The 22,471-nt window shown below is 48.8% G+C and overlaps 1 protein-coding gene across 4 annotated transcripts in view; it reads right to left on the bottom strand.

Moving 5' to 3' along the window:
• Positions 1-22,471, bottom strand: part of pex1 (peroxisomal biogenesis factor 1) — a 129,340-nt gene that overhangs the window by 36,676 nt on the left and 70,193 nt on the right. For all 4 annotated transcript variants that reach the window (XM_072509280.1, XM_072509279.1, XM_072509278.1 and 1 more), the window contains exons 15-17: positions 21,405-21,571; positions 10,484-10,618; positions 905-969 (exon numbers count right to left, since the gene is read on the bottom strand). In XM_072509280.1, coding sequence (XP_072365381.1) covers positions 905-969; positions 10,484-10,618; positions 21,405-21,571 — 367 coding nt within the window. The remainder of the gene's footprint in view (positions 1-904; positions 970-10,483; positions 10,619-21,404; positions 21,572-22,471) is intronic.

Here is a 22,471-nt window from a genome sequence, read left to right on the forward strand (position 1 = left end):
TCCTGGCAGCCAGTCTGGCACCCTGGCAGTGTCACATGGATGCCATCCTGGCACTGCAAAGCTGGCATTTTTTGTGCACATGCGATCGGGTTGCCCAGCGTGGGTGTTGGGGAGGTTGTAGGGTTGGGGGGACCCTCCCATAGTGTGCTCAGTGGGGGGTTATAGATCGCTTCTGGGGATCTTGGAGATCCAGACCCCATTTTCTCTCGCTATAATGGGGCGTTTCGGCACGAGTCACGTTGAATAGCCATTCTCAGCACTTCAAGTGTCGGGAAACACGGAGCTAAATGCGCTCGCTAGGGGACTTTGTACCATTTTGGGAGAATCACGCCCATGGTCACATGAAAGCCACTAAGCTGCTCTGATTGAAGAGCTTCTTCAGTTAAAGTGGAAGTCAGTTCACCACCACTATTTTCTCTCTGGACCCAGAAAAGAACAGGTTACACAGGATAGAAGCCTGGGCCCTTCAACTTCCTCTGGCCCCAGGCTACTCCGTTCCCTTTCTCCTGGGTTCTCAGTGCCCTGCGCCCACTCCCTAGCCCTTTTGTACTTCAGGTTCCAGTTCTTAACACCATTGTCGAATAGGTATGACAACAAAATCCATCTCTTGACTTGCAACCTCTTCAGACAATTTTGTTCTCTGTTCAGATCGAGATTTCTCTGGATCACAAGAAACCCCCAAGTCAAAAACTAACCTAGAGGCAGAGGTTAAGTGCAATTTCTGGAATCAAAGATTTTACAGAGGCAATTTTATCTTCCTCTCTCTGTTGATGCAGCCAACATGCCAGAGAAATATGAAATGAAATCAAGGGCTATAATTAATGAAGGAATTTTTTTTTTTTGGTCAATCCTCTGGAAATCACCTAATGACAATAATCAACATATATGGCCGCATATCACATACTTGCTGAAAACATCTCGAATTGCCTGTTCGCTTGCACCAATATATTTGCTCAGCAGTTCTGGACCCTGTGGAAAAAAGGGTTGGAAATCAGTTCAATTATTTTAATTCAATTCATTATTTTATATTGTTTAGATCCCAATGTCACGCAATTCATCCACTAACAGCTGAGGAAGGGAATTTTTACCCAATACCAATTCTGCTAAGAAGCTCATGTTCAGAGTTTTAAAAGAGTGACCCTGTGTGGGGAAGCACTTAACCTCTATTTTGGCATTTTAACTCAATATGCCAGAGAACAGAAATAAACAATATCAAGAATTTTGAAAAGCCTTAATGCTAAAACTTATGGCAGCACTGCAGCAGAATGCTTGATGTATATATTATAGCATGATATGGCATTGTACAGGCCATGCTGGGTTACTAAGGCAAGTATTTCACCTTAAAGAAAGGGGAAGCAAATCTCTAAATGCATAATGGGAATGACAGAAGGGGGGGAAATATTGTGTGTTGTTCTTCACACATCCTGTCAAATGCTTGCCTTGGCTCAATGGTGGCATTCTTGCCCTTTGAGTCAGAGTAGTGTAGATCCAAGTCCAATTCCAAAGAATTGGGATACAATCTAGGCTGACAAATCAGTGTAGTATTGAGGGAGCTCTGCACAATTAGACATGCTATCTTTTGGATGAGATGTTGTGGTCCCGTTTTTGCTCTCAGGTGGCTGTAAAGATTTCACAACACTATTCGGAGAAAACTGTAGAGTTTTCTTTGATGTCTGAACTAATATTTATCCCTCTAACAACACCACAAACACCATCTCATTGCTCTATGGGACTGTCCTGTGTGCAAATTAGTTTGTGTTCTCTACAACAGCTGACAGCACTTCAAAAGTACTTAATTGGTTGTAAAGTGTTTTGGAATGTCCAGAGATCAGGTAAGCTTTTATCTTGATGGTTAATTATGAAAGAAATAAAAGTCACCATAGTCTCGGAGGACCATTGGCTTCTCTCCCCTTTTGAGAGAGAGCTGACTGGTGATGATTTAACCTGAGGATCACCACACCTCAGGCGAGGGGCAAGGTTGAGATGACAGGTTCTTCATGGACAACCTCAGCTGGTACGGGAAGTGAACCTGCGCTGCTGGCCACGCTCTGCATCATGAACCAGCCTTCCAGCTATCTGACCATGTCAGTGTCAGGATCTTTCAATCCTTGTACTGAAACTTGTATTTATATACCGGTTCAATAAACATGGAAAAATGTGGGTTGATTAGGAAGAGCCAGCATGAATTTCTTCAGGGAAAAATCATGTTTAACTAACTTGCTGGAGTTTTTTGAAGAAGTGACAGAGAGAGTCGATGAGGGTCATGCTGGCATACATTGACCTTCAGAATTCAAATATGGTGCTGCACGACTTCCAGTGGTGGCATGTAGGTGAAGGTCACACGTTAGGTGGCTCCTGATAGAGTCTCTGGTTTTTGACTTTTATGCCCGGTTTCAGGGATAGTTTGTGAATGAGTTGGTGTGGGAAGTCATAAGGAAGATGTGAAATGTCGAATACCCAGAAGAAGGGTGCTGGAAAGGAAGAGGCGAGCAAAGGTCTGCCGTCAAGTGAGGCAGTAATTCCTGCAGGAAGAAAGATGGCAGGGGCTGGGTTGACGGATGGGGCCTCTCCCCTCACGGTGGAAACTCTGACCGAGGTGATGTCGCTGGAATTCAAGAGGATGTTTACCAAGCATATGGAAGTGCTTCGGAGGGAGATGATGACTGTGATGAAAGAATGGGCGGAGGAGGCGGTTGTCCGATAAAGGTGGCAATGATGAAGATGTTGGTCGAGGTGTGGGAGCAAGGATACAGGTTGAAGGGGGTGGAGGAGGCACTGTCGCAACATGGCGACCAGTTCACCTCGATGAATGAAAAATTAAGGAGAGTGGCGGAGGCCAAGAAAGGTTTCAGAGCCAAGATGGAGAAGAGGTCGAGGAGGTACAATCTGAGAATCGTGGGCCTGCCTGAGGGGGTGGAGAGCCCAAGGCCGACCGAGTACTTTGCAAAAATGTTTGCGGAAAGGGAGGGGGAAGATTCCGTCCTCTACGAGTTGGACAGGGCATGTCGGTTGCTCAGGTCAAGGCCTAAAGCGAATGACCCACCAAGGGTGGTGATAGTCTGCTTTCACAGGTTCCATGTGAAGGAGTGCAACACAGTGGTTCGATCCCGGCCCCAGGTCACTGTCTGAAGTTTGCACATTCCCCCCATGTTTGCGTGGGTCTCACCTCCACAACCCAAAATGATGTGCCGGCTAGGTGGATTGGCCATGCTAAATTGTCCCTTAATTGGAAAATAAAAGAATTGGGTACTCTAAATTTATTTTTTAAAAAGGAAAAGGTCTTTCTCTGGGCGAAGCAGAGTTGAGAGGTGAAGTGGGAAGGGGTTGGTTTACGAATATACCAAGACCACAGCAGAGTTGGCGAGAAGGTGGGCAGCCTTTGGATGGGTGAAGGCAGCATTGTATGTAAGCGGAGTGAGATTTGGAGTAGTATACCCTGTGAAGTTGAGAACGATTCACAATTCGAAGGAATTTTTTTTTTGAGGTGGTGGAGGCATTCGTTAAGGTTGAAGGACTGGCACTGAGGTGAGAGTTGGAATTTGGACTTGGTTGGTGGGGATGGGGATGGTGTTTTTCCTATGGAGGGTTTTCTATTCGATGGGGGTTGTTTCTCTGTTTCTTGAATGGGGTGTTTTATTTACATGTGTTTTTTGGGGGGGGGTTCCCTCATGGGTGCAATTATGTATTGTTCCTTGGTATAAAGGAGATGGGCATATGGGGCTGGGTTCAGCATGGCCATTCCACCTAACCTTCATATCTTTTTGGATTGTGTGGGTGAGGCTCACACAGACACCGGGAGAATGTGCAAACTCCACAGAGACAGTGACCCGGGGCCGTGATCGAACCCGTGAGGCAGTAGTGCTAACCACTGTGCCGTTATGGTGAGAATGTTTGAGGACGCGATGGTTAGGGGTGTCTTGCCGCAAACAATGGGGCAGGCTTCCAATTCGCTGTTGCTAAAGAAGGATAAGGATTCGGTGGAGTGTGGGTCGCTTGGACCCATACGTCTGTTGACTGTGGATGCCAAGATACTGGTAAAGGTGTTGACGTTAAGGTTGGTAGGGTTATAATTGGGGAGGACCAGACGAGGTTCATAAAGGGAAGACAGTTGTCCTTGAATGTGAGGAGGTTGTTGAACGTGGTGCTTTCTCCATCACAGGGGAGGGAGACAGAGATGGTGGCGGCGCTGGACACGGAGAAGGAGTTTAATCAGTTGGAGTGGAGTCATTTGATGACGATACTGGAGAAATTTGGGATTGGGCTGAAGTTTGTGGCGTGCGTGCAGCTGCTATATAAGGGGCCGATGGCGAGCGTGTGCACAAATAGAATTTTGCATTGTACTGGAGTACGAGGCAGGGATGCCCTATGGCCCCCCCCCCTTCTGTTCGCATTGGCAACAGGGCCCTTGGCTATTGCATTAAGGAGCTCTATAAATTTGGGACGTTTTCAGGATACAAATTGAATTTAGGGAACAGTGGGTATTTTGTGGTCTCCCCTCCACGAGTGGGAGCGGGGGTGGGGGGCTGCCATTTCGCCTGGCGGCATCACGGGGATGCAGGCGGCCCGGGATTGGGCACGGCTTCGGAAGCTTAACTTCATTAGCTTGGTGGGGAGGGTAAAGGCTGATTTGCGGTCGTGGGACAATCTCCCTCTGTTGTTGGCGGGCCGGGTGCAGTCAAGATGTTTTGCCACAATTACTGTTCTTGTTTCAATGCCTGCCTTTTTTGCCCAAGGTGTTTTTTATGGGGTGCATAGGCTAGTCTCATCATTTGTTTGGGCAGGAAAGGTGGCTAGGATTAGGAAGGTGATACTATAGAGGGGATGGCACACTGTGCGGGGGAGATAGGCCTCACAAATTTGTTGCATTATTATTGGGGGGTAAATGCAGAGAAGGTTCAGAGTTGGAGCTGGGAGGATGGGGCTATGTGGGTGAGGATGGAGGCGCGGTCTTGCAAGGGGTCGGGGTAGTGGGTGCTGGCAGCGGCGCCACACCCGATGACCCCAGGGAAGTATACGGTGAGTCCGGTGGTGTGGGCCACGTTGTTGATTTGGAGGCAGTTTAGACAGCAGCTTAGTTTGGGAGCTGGGTCGGGGGGGTTGCCGATCAGTGGGAATCATGGGTTTGAGTGGGGAGGATGGATGCAAAGTTTTGGGGATGAGAACAGAGGGGGAATTAAGGATTTGTTTCCAGGAGGGTGATTTGCAAATTTGGAGGAGTTGGGGGAGATGTTTTGGCTGGCGTGGGGCGAAAGCTTTAGGTCTATGCAAGTGCGGGATTTTGCGAGGAAGGTCTTTCCGAGCTTCCCGATAGCGCCTGCCTCCTCGTTGCTGGAGGCGGTGCTGTCGGCGGGGGATTTGGAGAGTGGGGTTGTCTCAGAAATTTACAGGAGGATCTTGAAGGAGCATGGGGTGTCAATGGAGAGGGTTAAGGCGAAGTTGGAGAAAGTGTTGGGGGCGGTGCTGGAGGAGGGTGTGTGGTGTGAGGTGCTGCGGAGAGTATATGCCTCGACTTTGTGCACGAGGCTGGGGCTGATACAGCTGAAGGTAGTGTACAGGGCGCACCTTAAAGTCTAGGATGAGCCGACTATTCGAAGGGGGAGTATGTCTATGAACAATGTGGGAGAGGCCCTTCGCATCATGTGCCCATGTTTTGGTCCTGCCCAAAGCTTGAAAGGTTTTGGAGGTTGGTGTTCAGCACCATCTGGGTGGGTTTTACTTGTGGACATGGAGCCTGGTACCCATATTCGGGGCGTCGGACCGGCCAGAGCTGCAGGCAGGTGCGGGGGCAGATGTTTTAGCCTTCGCCTGGTAAGCGGGTCTTGTTAGGGTGGAGGTCAACTTATCCACCCTGTGCCTTGGTGTGGAGGGGGTACCTGTTGGATGTTTGCTCCAAGAGGGGCGAGTAATAGGTTCTACAATTGTTGGGGTTTGTTCATCATGCATTTTAGGGAGTTGGTTACTGTTGACTGTTGAGGGAGTGGTGGGAGTGGGTAGAGGGGGCAGTTTGGGTGGGCTGGGGTTATGTTTTGTATGGTTGTTTTGTATTGTAAAATTGTTGAAAATTTGTTGAATAAAACCACTTTCAACAAAAAAAATACGGTGCTGCAGAACAGACTTGTGAGTAAAGTTACAGCTTGTGGAACAAAAGCAACATGAATACAAAATTGGCTGAGTAATAGGAGAGTGAGTAATGGTTAAGATATTTTTTTGTGCTGGAATAGAAGGTTTTTTTGTGCTCCCTGGCATTCAAGAGGAGAATGCCTCTTAGCTATAATGCTCATTTAAAGAGATGGTGCAGACACATCGGGCTAAATGGCCTTCTTCTGCACTGCAACAATTCTGTGATTCTGTGACTGGAATAATGCTCTGGAGACACAAATTCAAATCACACCACGGCCACTAGGGAAAAATGAATTCAATTAATAAATCTAGAATAATAAACGCATTTCGGGTATAGTGACCACAAAGTTACTAGATTGCTGTCAAAAATCTATCTAGTTCATCATTGTCCTTTCAGGAAGGGTATCTGCCATCCTTACCCAATCTGCCCTATGCGTGACTGCAAACCCCAGAAGCATGGTGGACTCTTAACTGTCCTCTGAACTGACTGAGCAAACTACTCAATTATAGAAAAGTCAAAGAAGATTAGAACAGGACAGGCCACTCAATAGCAACTTAGTTATTGGATATGGAAAAGGCATGCCCATCATCAGTTGACCCTGCAAAGTCCTCCTCACTAACCTCTGGGGCTTCTGACAGAATTGGAGGAACTGTTCTAAAGACTAGTCAAGATACCTTACAGGCAATGTCCAAGACTCTTTCATCGTCATCCCTGGGTATGCCCCTTCAGAGGTACAGTGGTATATGTGGGAGGAAATGGGCCAAGGAGTCTTCATTATTGACTCTGGATTCCATAAAGTCCCATCATAGACTCAGGTCAAAGGTGAGTAAGGAAACCTCCTTCTTATTAGCATCTACAGCATTCCCGAAACTGATGGATCAGTACTCCTCCATATTGAACACCATTTGGAAGAAGCAGGGAGGACAGCAAGGGCACTGAATGTACTCTGGGTAGGAGGCTTGAATGTCTACCACCAAAATGACTCGGCCTCATCACTACCTGAGCTTTGAAGGACATAGCTGTCAGAAAGAAGCTGCTACAGGTGGTGAGAGACTAACAAGGAGGGGGTGAGGGGAAACCTACTCGACCTTGTCCTCACCAATCTATCTGCTGTAGATACACCTGGCCATGACTCTGTTGATGGGTGTGACCACCGCACTGTCCTTGTCTTGTCTTCACACTGGGGACACCTTCTATTGTGTTACGTAGCATTAGCACTATGATAAAAGGTATCAATTCAGATCAGATTCAGCAGCTCAAAACTGGGCATCCATAAAGCACTGTGGGTCGTCAATCTATAATCTCATAGATCAGTACATCCCTCACTCTACTTTTACCATCGAGCCAAAAGATCAACTCGGGTTTAATTACTGTAGAACAGCGTGCCAGGAGCAGGAACAGGCACACCTAAAAATGAGGTGCAACGCAAAACTGCAAACAATAGAAGTAGCATGCAATAGACAGAGTTATGCGAGCCCACAAATGACAGATGAGATCAAAATTCAAAGTACAGCCATATCAATGTATGAGCAGTGATGGTCACCGGGAAGAGGCAGCTCCATAAAACAAACCCATCCTGAATGATGCAGCTTCCAGCGTGATTGCAAAAGGCACGGCTGGAGTTTTTGCAAGTCAGAAGTGAATTTTCAGTCAGAAGTGTCGAGTGACTGATCCATCTTGGTCGCCTACAAGGGTCCCCAACATCATAGATACCAGACAATTTGATTCATTCATGTGATATTAAGAACAGGCACTGATAACATCCCCACTCTCATGCTTTAATGTGGAATATTGCCCACTCGTCCTGGCCACAAAAAGGACAAATCAAGTGCAGTGAATTATCGTCCCGTCCATCTACTCTCACAATCATAAGTAATGTAATGGAAGATGTCATTGTCAGTACTATCAAGCAGCAATGATTCAGGAATAACCAGCTCACTGTCGCTCAGTCTGAGTTCTGGCACAGCCACTAGGCTCCACACCTCTTTACAGTCTTGGTCCAAACATGGGCAAGGAATTGAATTCCAGGTGGGCGTGACTACCCTTGGCATCAAGGCAGCAATTTGATCAATTGTAAAATCAAGGAGATCTGGTAAAATTAAATCAGGGAAATCCCTCCACTGGCTGGAGTCATATCTAGTGCAAAGGAAAATGGCCCATTGCTCAGGACAGTGTCCAAGGCCAAAGCACCTTCAGCTGCTTCATTGGCATTCCCTCAATGAAATGGTCAGTCATGGTGATGTTTGCTGATGATCACAGTACACAATTCTATTTGTAGCTCCATGGATAATAAATCAGCCCATGCCCTATTGGAGCAAGACCTGGACAACATTTAGGTTTGGGCTGATAAGGGCAATTAATATTCATGCCAGGCAAGAGTTAGCAATGACCACCTTCAACGAGAGGGAATCTAACTATCCCCATGAGGGTTAACATCCTGAGGGTTAACATCCTGAGGGTTACCATTGACCAGAAACGTAACTGGACCAGCCACATAAATACTGTGGCTACAAGAGGTCAGAGACATGGAATTCTGTGGCAAGGAGCTCACCTGCTGACTCTCCAAAGTCTGCCGATCAGGCAAAAGTCAGAAGTTTAATGGAATACTCTCTACTTGCCTAGATGTGTGTAGCACCAATACCACTCAAGAAGTTCAACACCATCCAGAAAGCAGCCAGCTTGATTGGCATCCTAATCAGTACTGGTAATTAATGGCAGCTGTATGCACCATCGATAAGATGCACTGCAGCAACTCACCAAGGCATCTTCAAAAGCAGCTCTTAAACACGCAAACTAAAGCACCTAAAAGAACAAGGACAACAGATGCACGGGAGTACAATCACCTGCAAGTTCCCCTCCAAATCACACAGTATCCAGGTCTCAAACTATATTGCCACTCCTTCAGCGCCAATGGGTGAAAATCTCAGAACTCCTTCCTTACTGCATTGTGGGTGTACTTACACCTCAAGAACGGCAGTTCTTCATCATCACCTCCTCAAAAGCAATCAGAGATGGGTAATAAATGCTGGCCTAGCTAGTGATGCCTAGATCGTATGAGCAAATAAAACAATAGAAATCTGTCCCAAGGCACTTTATAGTAGCATAAAGAAACAGGAAGAGACCAGGGGCGGGATTCTCCCAACGGGCGGCTAAGTGCATTGTGTTTTACTCCGGCGTCGGCACCCATTCCGGGACCCCATTCTGCGGCCCACAGGGGCATACGCCGCTCCAGCGGCCGATCCCGGCCTGAACCTGGAGCCGCAGGGTCCACGCGTGTGCAGTTGGGCCGGCGCCAACTAGCGCATGTGCAGTGGCCTTCTTCCCCGCGGCGGCCCGGACGTCAAATGGCGCAGGGCTACAGGAGCCGGCGCGGAGGAAAGGAGGCCAGGGGCAGAGAGGCCGGCCCGCCGATCGGTGCGCCCCGATTGTGGGCAAGTCCACTAGGGAGGCCCACCCCCTGGGATCGGACCCCCCTCCCCGCCCCACAGGCCGCCCCCGGACCCTTCAACGCCGAGGTCCCTGCGGCTCAGAGGATGTTAGAACGGCGCAGGCGGGACTCGGCTTTTTGCTGACGGCCGCTCGGCCCATCCGGGACAGAGAATCGGCGCGCTGGCCCGGGCCGGAGAGTCGGCGCATATCCCGACCGGCGCCGCGCCGACCATGCCGGCGCCGATTCGCCGCACTGCGGAGAATTGCATACCAGCTTCAGGGCGCGATTCGCGCGGCGCCAATTCTCCGACCCGGCGGAGGGTCGGAGAATTCCGACCCAGGTGTGTGGACCAAAAGTTTTCACGAAAAGGTGGGTTTTAAAGACAGTCTTAAAGGATGAGAGAGAGAATTCTACAGTCCGCACCCATGGTAGCTGAAAACATGGTGGGGCAAATGAAGGAAGAATCCATAAGAAGTTGAAATCAATGTGAAGATTGTTCAAGGATGGAAGAGATGTATCACTGGAGATTATAAAGATGGGAAGGACAAGCCATCACAGGATCTAAACACAAATAAGTATATTAAATTTAAGGTCTTTACAGACTTGGAATTCTTAATTGACACTTTGGGTGGCATAGTCAATAATTTGGTTCATCAGCTTCAGGTAGTCCCATTCTTTGATTATTGTCAAATTTTGGTTATTTGTCATTCTATTTGGAAATTAAGTAAACAAAGGAATATAAAATTCTCTAAGCAGGCCAGAAAAGCAAAAACATCACCTGTCTTTAGACCACCCGATCTATGTTCTTTCAAAATTATATTAGTAGCATTAAGAATCAGAAATGTTATGCACATAGACACAATAATTCCATGTCCTTGGTTTAAAGGCACTAGAGAGGATGTTCAACTGCACCACGTTAACAATTATCATACCTTAATACTAATAAAGTTCAATCCACTTTCTCTGGTGACGACACCTGCTATTAATGTCTTTCCAGTTCCTGGTGCTCCATATAACAGGATTCCAGATCGCTGTCGTATAGGCAATTTTACAAACAGCTGTGGGTACTGAAAGGATAAAATGAATCAAAACATTCCACATGACTCCATGAGCTTCAAAAATACATTACATATTTGTTTTGTATATTTTAAATTATTCATCACTCTAGTGAAAAAATAACTGCACTCTTGCTAAATTATCTTTTCTTTTTTTTTTTTTAAATATGTTTTATTTAAATTTTTTTCCCAAACAACAATTTTTCCCCTCTTACAAAGCAAACGCAACAATAACAATACAGAAATTTTTAACAATACACAAGTAACAAAACCCCTTTATCTTTGACCTAAAGCTAAATTATCTTTTCATGCTTGACTGCAAGATTCTATAATGGCTTGTGAAGCCGGATACCTAATTCACACTGCACAAATCATAATCTCGAGCTATGTTTTCATGGATGGTTTAATGTTCAGTTTGTGCTCTGCTAATCTTTCATTGAATTTTCCCTCAGCCTTCAGCAATCACCCTGCAGTTCCTGACCTAGAATGGCTCATGGTTCACCAATGCCTCAAATTTAACATCTATACTTGTGTTCAAATCTTTCCATGGCATCGCCCATTCCTATTTCTGTAAACTCCTCCAGCTCTACAAACCTCTTGAGAACTCAGTGTTCCTCCAGTTCTGGCCTCTTAGGCATCCCTGGAAGTTTCCCCCCAGGTTTCAGCAGCTTTTAGCGACCTGGCCTTAAGCAGTGGATTCCCTCCCGAATCTTCTCCTTCTTTAAGGTGAACCTTGATAAGTGATCAAAGGGGTAAGTTTAAGGTTCACCTTAAACTTACCCCTTTCTTGGATTGGTGTCAATTTATTTTGTCTGATTCTATAGTGCCTTGGGATGTTTTACTACCTTAAAAATGCTACATAAATGCAAGTCATTGTTGCCATTACCTGAATCCGTTTAAATTAGTTAGTCCTATATTATCCAATTCATTTAAGACTACCTAATTTCCAATGTGCTATAAAGTAGAAATGTGGTTATGAAGTTTACAGAATGATTTAATCTTCGATTTTTGAAGCGCAACAAATTTTTCCTGTCTACACAATTTTATTTTAAATTCCCAATTTATTCGCAATTAACTGAAAGCATTCAAAGCAAAACATACAGAGATAATAGAGGGACAAAGTATACTTGTACAAGTATCTTTCAAATTTTACATCTCTAGGGTAGTACGGTCATAACTCATTGTTGCTGCTTGCCAAAACCCTCATTCATGCATTTGTCATCTCCGGACTAATCTGATGATAACCAGGTCAGCCTTTCATCCTTCATAAACTTTGGCTCAACCATCGCCACTGTGTTCACTAAATTGTATTGGTGCCTGGTTTCACAGCACCTCAAAATAAAATTTCATCCTCTTATTCAAATTCCTTCATAACTTAGCCCTTCCCAATCTCTAACTCTACTACCCTTTGGGAGTTGTGCGTTCCTTGACTCTGTTCTCTTGCATATCCAAAATCCCTCTGCGCCGCCATTAACGATCATGCCATCAGCCATCTAGGGTTTAAGTTCTAGAATTCCCTCCTTACATCTCCACCCCCCTTCCCGCTCTTCCTTTGAGACCCAATTTAAAATCCTGACAACGTTTTGCTTACTCTCTTAATAATTCCACCTTTTGATTCGTGTTTGTGTCTTATTATGCCCAGGAGGCACCTCATAACACCTCCAATATGGAAGTCGTACCAATGAAAGCTATTTTCTTGAGGAGCAACGTCACAGATATTGCATTCTCAGTGCTCAGTTGAGGGATGCTTTTGATAGAAGATCCAATAAGTATTGGTCACTGCAGGAAGGATGTGAATGTGTTTCTTGTGTTCTTCAAAAATGAATAGTCAGTGTGCAGGGCAGGCTTTGTAAGGGAATGTGTTTCGAGCATGAGTGCCAAGAAATATTTCTAACTGAAGGGTGAATTTTTCAAAACAATAAGTGTTGTCCCATTATTTTCAATTAATTTAATTGTGACAGTATCTTCACAATGGAACTAGGCACAGCACATTTCAAAATTTTGAGACCACTCATCATTTCAGATATTCCCAGAAGTATCAATAAGTGAATATCTAAAGCATGATTCACAGAAAAATTACTAAATGTCATTTTGGGCGAGTTTAGTAAGGTGTTTCCTGCTGGCTTTTTAGGTGAGATCTAGACCTGGATTTGCCCACACTGAGAGCACGATTCTCTGACCTTGTTGCGCTCTCGCTTGAGTGAAACAAGGCCGGTGAATAGCGGGAGAAGCCAAAAACGAGAACCGCGGCAGGCGCCAAACAGTTTCCAATGCAATCGACCCATTCCCATAGGCGAAATCAGGATCCCGTCATAACATGGCGAGAAACCACTTATGCCTTATATCCATACAATTAACGGGAGCGGACCCATATCCAACGGCTTCCTGTCATTCAGCGGCCTCCTTAGCAAGTGGTCACACTGGCGCCGATTAGTACTCCTTTTTAAAAACATGAACCTGGCGGAAGGGCTTCTGCGGGGAGCCGAGGAGGTGAGTAGCTATCTTTGCGGACAGGCAAAGAACCCGGTGGCGCTGGGCTTGTTGTCCGAGTGCTTGACGGGGGGTGGGGTCCCTCGGCCCCACCGACCACCCGTATCCCCCACCGACTGCTGGGGCTTCTAGCCGTGTGACTGAAGGCTATTGCTAATATTGAATTGGCAATCATGGTTAAGTGAGCACCACACAACCCAAGGGGATTCCCGTGGTTAGGCAGGCCATGTAGCATGTGGGAATCATTACCTAGCATCCCAATTATTCCGTGATGTTTGGACATCATGCCTGAATACTGCGGGAGGCAACACCACACACACGCAGCAGCCAACAACCGAACACCCAAGGGATGGGACACAGCTTTGGGTCATGTCCACAGCCAGAGGGTGTGCGAGTGCAACGGAGAGGGACCAGCGCCCGGTCCAGATGTTGTTATGTGAGGATCCGTTGAGGGGGGCCTACTGCGGCTGGGTGTGTGCGCACAGGGAGTTCTGGATTTGAGGGAGGGGGTGTTGGGGAGGATCAATGGGGCAATGGAGGGTCTCAGGGTGGGAGCCACCACTGTTTGTCAGTCTAACACCCTCTCTCAATGCCTTACAAATATTGACCGTTTTGAAAATGGTATGGATGCTATTTTGGACCATGTAGAACAGACCCTAATCGGTGGCAGCAGCTGCACGTGGAGGAAGACACCCACTCCCGGTGGCCGTCAAGGTCACCGCAGCCCTGATCTTTTACGCTTCGGGATCATTCCAGGGCTTGAGCAGAGACCTGCGTGACATCTCGCAGGCCACAGCCCACAGGTGCACCCGACCCAGGCAGAAAACTATATCAACTTTGACACGCGCCAAGCCCAACAAGATGCACCATCTCCGCCATGCCCCAGGCCAAGGGGCTGATAGAGACTGCACGCATGTCATCTTGCGCTCACCAGGCCATCTGGAAGTGCCCTACGTTAACAGGAAGGGGTTCCACTCCCTCAACATACAGCTGTGTGTGACCATGACATGGAGATCATGCAGATGTGTGCAGGCTTCCCAGGGAGTATGCACGCTTCCCAGGGAGTGTGCATGACAGCTACATCCTGGGGCAGTCGGACATTCCCAGCATCTTCGAGGACCATTTCAGGATAGGCGGCTGGCTCTTAGGGGATAAGAGACACCTGCTGAGGATCTGGCTAATGACGCCATACAGAGACCGGAGACCGAAGCAGAGATCCGATAAGAGGCCCACGTGGCCACTCGGGCTGTCATTGAGTGGTGCATCGGACTGCTCAAATTGAGGTTCCGATGCATCAACCGCTCCAGGTAGTCCAGAGGGTAGTCCTTTGTGGTGGCCTGCTATGTTCTCTACAACCTGGCACAGCAGCGGGGCGACGTGTTGGAGGCTGGGGATGAGGAACATGTGTCGAACTCCGAGGAGGAGGATGAGAAGGATGATGAGGAGACGTTGGACCAGCAGGGGCTGGAGGATGATCCCGCGGAGGAAACAGAGGACCAGCCGGAGGCTGCAGGACAGGCGGCAGCGGCGAGGGTCCAGCAAGCCCGGAGGGCTAGGGAGGGCCTCATGCTCGCCCGCTTCACATAGGATGTGGCCTGGTCCATCAGCGCCCGTAATCAATACCTTTGGGTAAGTGCCCAACAATTCCCCGCTCTCCCAGTGGTACCGCCTCACTCTCCCCACCATCCACTCACCCGCCACCCTCTACCGTTATCCCACTTACCCAACCCTCTCCCCTCCCTCAGTGCCCTCAGTGATCCTCAATGAGTTTAACCTTCCTAGTTCTATTGCTACATCTAGGTGTGTCCCCAGGATGCATATGTGAGGTGGAGGCAACCAGCTGCTTACCTCATCCCATGGCCTTCGATGACCCTGGCAGGCTCTGGTGCCAGAGGACCCCAGCGTACTTGTCGGCGACACACGCACAGCCGTGGGTGCTGACTTCGAAATGCAGTCTCATCAGAGGGATGGAACTCAGGGGAGCAGGTGGCCACCGTCACCACTTCATGGGACGGATCCGGGTTACCCCCCAGCACCCATTCCTCCCGCTTGGTGCCCATAGGGCCACCTGGTTCACCTCGGGACGGAGGGTCAGCTGGTTCGAGCCCCGGCTGCCACTGTAGTATCTGGCTCTGCCAGTCTTGGCAGCACCCCGATGTCTGCACCATTGTGTCGAGGCCCTCGACGATGCTCCTTTAGCGATTGGGCCATGCAATGCAAACCTCTGCAATGTTCACCTGTGACTGGGACAAGCTCCGCAGCGCCGTGGCCATTTCCATCTGAGAGTGGAACATGTCCCACATCACTTCATCAAGGTCAGCCTGGTACTGGATCACATCCCCAGCGAGTCAGACATTCTGCCGAGCCCCTCAGCCATGGCCGTCTATGACGGTGCCATGCCTTGGACACCTGCACTAATGGTGCCGACTAGTCTCATGCACCAGGCTCTCCACTGCAGTCGTCACCATAGCAGTGTTGGCCTCAGGTGGAGCCCAGTGGCTCCTCACCTCTGTGGCATGCGGCGAGCTCCGCATTGGTGACTGCTCTGCCCTCGGCCACCAGTCACGTCCACGGCCCGTTCCTCAAAGGTGGTAGGATTTATGTGTCTGGCATGCATCTGCCAGTCTGGTCCCTCTCCTGGCAATTGTGGGAGAGCTTCTCCTGCGGAGACACAGAGAGGCATTGTTAGCCGCACGCGTGTTTCACAGTAGTAGGAGGGTGGGTGTGATGGTTGAAGGGAGGGTTGGCGGCTGCATGGAGGGTTGAGAGGTGGATGGCATTGTTGGCAACTCACCCGTGCACCTGGTGTAGGCCAGTCCTCCGGGTCACACTCCCCGAGCTCAAGGTCACCGCGACTTCGTCCCAGGCGGCACTGGCTGCCCTGTGACTCACCCTCCTGAGTCCTCTGGGGAACAGGACATCCTTCATGTTCCCGCATCCAGCAGAGGGCAGTAGAGCGGAGCTGCTGATTGGCTGTTGCGGGGGCAATTTGCATACGTCTGTTGTGCTCACCCTAATTTGAAGGTGTACCTGACCAAGAGACCCTAGTTGTTCAAGTGAAGACAAGCATCCAGCAGAGGGCAGTAGAGCGGAGCTGCTGATTGGCTAGTGCAGGGGCAATTTGCATACGTTTGTTGTGCTCACCCTAACTTGAAGGTGTACCTGAGAAAGAGACCCTAGCTGTTCAAGTGAAGACAAGCATCCAGCAGAGGGCAGTAGAGCAAAGCTGCTGATTGGCTGTTGCGGGGACAATTTGCATACGTCTGTTGTGCTCACCCTAACTTGAAGGTGGTTTGTGGAGGAGCTGTTGTCAAGAGACACTTAAGCCCGAAATACTTCTTCAGTGTTTCCCTCCCTACCCCCTCCTCAAACCAAAAAAAACAAACAACTGCTGTAAAGATCAAGAGGAAGGCTCGAGGGCAGGTAGAAGTAGAAAGAAGTTGAACCGTGAAATCACAGCCTGCAGGTGAGGGATTGGCTGGTGACTGGTAAGTAGTTGTTATTTTATTTTCCCTCATGTGTTATCGTGCTGGGGTTGCTGAGTGAGTGCTTGTTGAGAAGGGGAGTGAATAACAGGTAAGCTCTTTCTTTCTTTTTCTTTTTTTATCTAGAGGGGATGGCAGGGAAGGTAGTGCAATGTTCCTCCTGCAGAATGTTTGAGATGAGGGACGTCGTAAGTGTCCCTGCTGTTTTCATCTGTGGGAAGTGCACCAATCTCCAGCTCCTCAGAAACCGCGTTAGGGAACAGGAGCTGGAGCTGGATGAACTTCGGATCATTCGGGAGGCAGAGGTGGTCATAGATAGAAGCTTCAGGGATGTAGTTACTCCGAAGAATAAAGATAGATGGGTGACGGTGAGAGGGGCTGGGAGGAAGCAGTCAGTACAGGGATCCCCTGTGGTCGTTCCCCTTAGTAACAAGTATACCACTTTGGATACTGTTGGGGGGGACAACTTACCAGGGGTAAGCCATGGGGTACAGGTCTCTGGCACAGAGTCTGTCCCTGTTGCTCAGAAGGGAAGGGGGGAGAGGAGTAGAGCATTAGTCATTGGAGACTCCATAGTTAGGGGGATAGATAGGAGATTCTGTGGGAACAAGAGAGACTCGCGGTTGGTGTGTTGCTTCCCAGGTGCCAGGGTGCGTGATGTCTCGGATCGTGTTTTCGGGATCCTTAAGGGGGAGGGGGAGCAGCCCCAAGTTGTGGTCCACATAGGTACCAACGACATAGGTAGGGATAGGGATGTAAGGCAGGAATTCAGGGAGCTAGGGTGGAAACTTAGATCTAGGACAAACAGAGTTATTATCTCTGGGTTGTTACCTGTGCCACATGATAGTGAGACGAGGAATAGGGAGAGAGAGGAGTTGAACACGTGGCTACAGTGATGGTGCAGGAGGGAGGGTTTCAGATTTCTGTATAATTGGGGCTCATTCTGGGGTCGGTGAGACCTCTACAAACGGGATGGTCTACACCTGGACCAGAGGGGTACAAATATCCTGGGGGGGAAATTTGCTAATGGTCTTCGGGAGGGTTTAAACTAGTTCAGCAGGGGCTTGGGAACCTGAATTGTAGCTTCAGTATACAGGAGGTTGAGAGTAGTGAGGTCATGAGTAAGGTTTGAAAGTTGCAGGAGTGTACCGGCAGGCAGGAAGTTGGTTTAAAGTGTGTCTTCTTCAATGCCAGGAACATCCGGAATAAGGTGGGTGAATTTGTGACATGGGTTGGTACCTGGGACTTCGATGTTGCAATTTCGGAGACATGGATCGAGCAGGGATAGGAATGGTTGTTGCAGGTGCCGGGGTTTAGATATTTCAGTAAGCTCAGGGAAGGTGGTAAAAGACGGGAAGGGGTGGCATTGTTAGTCAAGGACAGTATTACGGTGGCAGAAAGGACGTTTGATGAGAACTCGTCTACTGAGGTAGTATGGGTTGAGGTTAGAAACAGGAAAGGTGGTCACCCTGTTAGGGGTTTTCTCGAGGCCTCTGAAAAGTTCCAGAGATGTAGAGGAAAGGATTGCAAAGATGATTCTGGATAGGAGCGAAAGCAACAGGGTAGTTGTTATGGTGGACTTTAACTTTCCAAATATTGACTGGAAACGCTATAGTTAGAGTACTTTAGATGGGTCCGTTTTTGTCCAATGTGTGCAGGAGGGTTTCCGGACACAGTATGTAGATAGGCCAACGAGAGGCGAGGCCATATTGGATTTGGTACTGGGTAATGAACCAGGACAGGTGTTTGATTTGGAGGTAGGTGAGCACTTTGGCGATAGTGACCACAATTCGATTAAGTTTACTTTGGTGATGGAAAGGGATAGGTACACACCGCAGGGCAAGAGTTATATCTGGGGGAAAGGCAATTATGATGCGATGAGGCAAGACTTAGGATGCATCGGATGGAGAGGAAAACTGCAGGGGATGGGCACAATGGAAATGTGGAGCTCGTTCAAGGAGCAGCTACTGCGTGTCCTTGATAAGTATGTACCTGTCAGGCAGGGAGGAAGTGGTCGAGCAAGGGAACCGTGGTTTACTAAAGCAGTCGAAACACTTGTCAAGAGGAAGGAGGCGGCTTCTGTAAAGATGAGACAGGAAGGTTCAGTTAGGGCGCTCAAGAGTTACAAGTTAGTTAGGAAGGACCTAAAGAGAGAGCTAAGAAGAGCCAGGAGGGGACATGAGAAGTCTTTGGCAGGTAGGATCAAGGATAACCCTAAAGCTTTCTATAGATATGTCAGGAATAAACGAATGACTAGGGTAAGAGTAGGGCCAGTCAAGGACAGTAGTGGTGAGAAGGTGACCAAACAGGTGGATGAGGGTAAAGCAGTTGATGTGGTGTAAATGGATTTCAGTAAAGCGTTTGATAAGGTTCCCCACGGTAGGCTACTACAGAAAATACGGAGGCATGGGATTCAGGGTGATTTAGCAGTCTGCATCAGAAATTGGCTAGCTGGAAGAAGACAAAGGGTGGTGGTTGATGGGAAATGTTCAGACTGGGGTCCAGTTACTAGTGGTGTACCACAAGGATCTGTTTTGGGGCCACTGCGGTTTGTCATTTTTATAAATGACCTGGAGGGTGTAGAAGGATGGGTGAGTAAATTTGCAGATGACACTAAAGTCGGTGGAGTTGTGGACAGTGCAGAAGGATGTTACAAGTTACAGAGGGACATAGATAAGCTGCAGCGCTGGGCTGAGAGGTGGCAAATGGAGTTTAATGCAGAAAAGTGTAAGGTGATTCATTTTGGAAGGAATAACAGGAAGACAGAGTACTGGGCTAATGGTAAGATTCTTGGCAGTGTGGATGAGCAGAGAGATCTTGGTGTCCATGTACATAGATCCCTGAAAGTTGCCACCCAGGCTGAGAGGGTTGTTAAGAAGGCGTACGGTGTGTTAGCTTTTATTGGTAGAGGGATTGAGTTTTGGACCCATGATGTCAGTGAGAGCCTTTTTCCTCGGATGGTGATGTCTAGCACGAGGGGACATAGCATTAAATTGAGGGGAGATAGATATAAGACAGATGTCAGAGGTACGTTCTTTACTCAGAGAGTAGTAAGGGTGTGGAATGCTCTGCCTGCAACAGTAGTGGACTCGCCAACACGAAGGGCATTCAAATGGTCATTGGATAGACATATGGACGATAAGGGAATAGTGTAGATGGGCTTTAGAGTGGTTTTACAGGTCGGCGCAACATCGAGGGCCGAAGGGCCTGTACTGCGCTGTAATGTTCGATGTTATTCCTGGTCTCCACCGCATCGAGGCACCTCCCCAGATCTGCAACCCCGAATCTTGCGGCTCATCTTCTCAGCGCTATGGCTGCGAGCTGAGTGGGGTTGGCTGTGCAAGTGCTACTTGACCTTGTTAGCGGGCAACTGATGAGCGCGGTCCCAGCGAATCAGCTGGTGAGCCTTCATGAATGGCATGAAGCCCTTGGGGCCTCATTAAGTGAACCAATTAACGTTGAACAGTGTTGCTGACCTTGCTGGGCCAAATGCCGGGAAGCTCGCGGCAGTTCCCACTCGCTACCACACTTAGAAATCTTTCCGGATAATCGTGCCCGGAGTCTTTATTTTTGCCTTGGGGAGTTTCTCCCCAGTCCAGCCAACACTTCGAAAATTTTTCAGCAGCGGATAGCTGAACTCACTAGCCAAACAAGCTCCTCAGAGATCAGGGCACCGTTTTGAAAGGGTACCTTGATCTCAAAATGAGGTTGAGGGTTCCCCACACTGCTCACCCACGTACAATGCCACCCCGCCCCCCCCACCACCACCACTATTTGGTCACAGAGCCTCCCACCTTTAAGGCCCCCAACCTTTAGGCTCCCACTCCACTGTCAGGACCACACCCCCAATCTTCATAACCCCTTTCACCCCCTCTTTCATTGGCATGGTACCTCTCACGGCTGATCCTTGGCAGTGGCCTCCGAGACCCCCAGAGTGGCCATCACACCTGATTTCTGCTTGTGGAGACCAGGACTAATCAGCGCCCGGCTGAAGCCTTGTCGGTGCAGCAGGTAACTCCCAGGAACTGTGGGAATGCGACTTCAATCTGATCATTTACCAAGATCACACCAAGGGTCTGATTCAAATCACGCTGGGTGCTGCGCGTTGGGTAACTCAAGCGCAGTTTTGCTCCTGATTTGAGCTTCTCCCATGATGCTCCCCGCCCACGATCAGCGGCAGGCTCAACGCGATGGGAAAATCGCGCTCCTATTGTTGATTTCTCTCTCTTAATTCTTGTAGTTTAGAAACCAATATTAATGGGTAATTGATGGGTAAGGGCAGCACGGTGGGACTGTAGTTAGCACTGATACCTTACAGTGCCTTGGACCTGGGTTCGATTCCGACCTCAGGTGACTATCTGTTTGGAGTTTATACATTCTCCCCATGTCTGCTTGGGTTTCCTCTGGGTACTCCGGTTTCCTCCCATAGTCCAAAGATGTGTAGGCTAGGTGGATTGACCATACTAAATTGCTCCTTCGTGTCCAATGGTTAGGTCAGATGTGGATGTGGCATTGGAGTGGGCCTCGGTAGGGTGCTCTTTCAGATGATCGGTGCAGACCCGATGGGCTGAATGGCCTCCTACTGCACTATAGGGATTCTGTGATTCAAATGAATTAAGGCCAGGGTTCTTGGCTTTTGAAATTACTGTGAAATTTAACAAAAAACAAAACTTGACAATCCGCTACCAACCTCCAATTGCACAGGAAACATTGGCAGCATTTTTACATTTGAATAACATACATCAAATATATTCCCCATGCAATATCCTTAGTCATCTAACTTTAAATAAAAAATATTTCACTGCATAAGTTTTATCTCATACCTTGACAGATAATTGTATAGTATCCATGAGAATTTGTTTTACTTCATGCAGCCCTCCCACTTTGTCCCAACCCAAATCTCTTGGTTTGTGTAACTTGGCATTTCTTAGAGAAGTAGGTGTAAATCCGACAAGAGCCCGCTGGAAGTCCAATGTTGTCAAATATAGTTCTGCAAATAGAAAAATGTAAAAAATGCTTGTTTATGGATTTCAGAAGTTTGGCATGTTATAGTTTGCCTTCAATTTGACAAAGCAGATGTGAATTTGCAAATCAATTACTGAGATTTTCCTCGACTGGATTCAAACCGTTTACTACTAACTACTTTTACATAGGTACTGGAGATGAATTAACTTTTGTCGTGCAGTTAATTTCTTAGAATGCACAGAGTACAATAGTACTCCAGAGCTGGACATGGGGTGAGATTCTCCAACCCCCTGCCGGGGCGGAGAATCGCCGGGGGCTGGCGTGAATCTCGCCCCCCCCCCCGTTGCCGAATTCTCCGGCACCGGATATTCGGCGGGGGCGGGAATCGCGCCGCGCCGGTTGGCCGGCCCCCCCGTCGCGATTCTCCGGCCCGGATGGGCCGAAGTCCCGCTGCTAAAATGCCTGTCCCGCCGGCATAGATTAAACCACCTACCTTACCGGCGGAACAAGGCGGCGCGGGCGGGCTCGGGGCCCTGGGGGGGGGGGGGGGGGGGGCGCGGGGCGATCTGGCACGGGGAGTGCCCCCACGGTGGCCTGGCCCGCGATCGGGGCCCACTGATCCGGGGGTGAGCCTGTGCGCCATGGGGGCACTCTTTCCCTTCCGCCTTCGCCACGGTCTCCACCATGGCAGAGGCGGAAGAGACTCCCTCCACTGCGCATGCGCGGGAATGCCGTCAGCGGCCGCTAATGCTCCCGCGCATGCGCCACCCGGAGATGTCATTTCCGCGCCAGCTGGCGGGGCACCAAAGGCCTTTTCCGCCAGCTGGCAGGGTGGAAATTCGTCCGGTGCGGGCCTAGCCCCTTAAGGTTGGGGCTCAGCCCCCCAAGATGCGGAGCATTCCGCACCTTTGGGGCGGCGCGATGC

The sequence above is a fragment of the Scyliorhinus torazame genome, chromosome 6, assembly GCF_047496885.1.
Source record: "Scyliorhinus torazame isolate Kashiwa2021f chromosome 6, sScyTor2.1, whole genome shotgun sequence".
Lineage (NCBI taxonomy): Eukaryota > Metazoa > Chordata > Chondrichthyes > Carcharhiniformes > Scyliorhinidae > Scyliorhinus > Scyliorhinus torazame.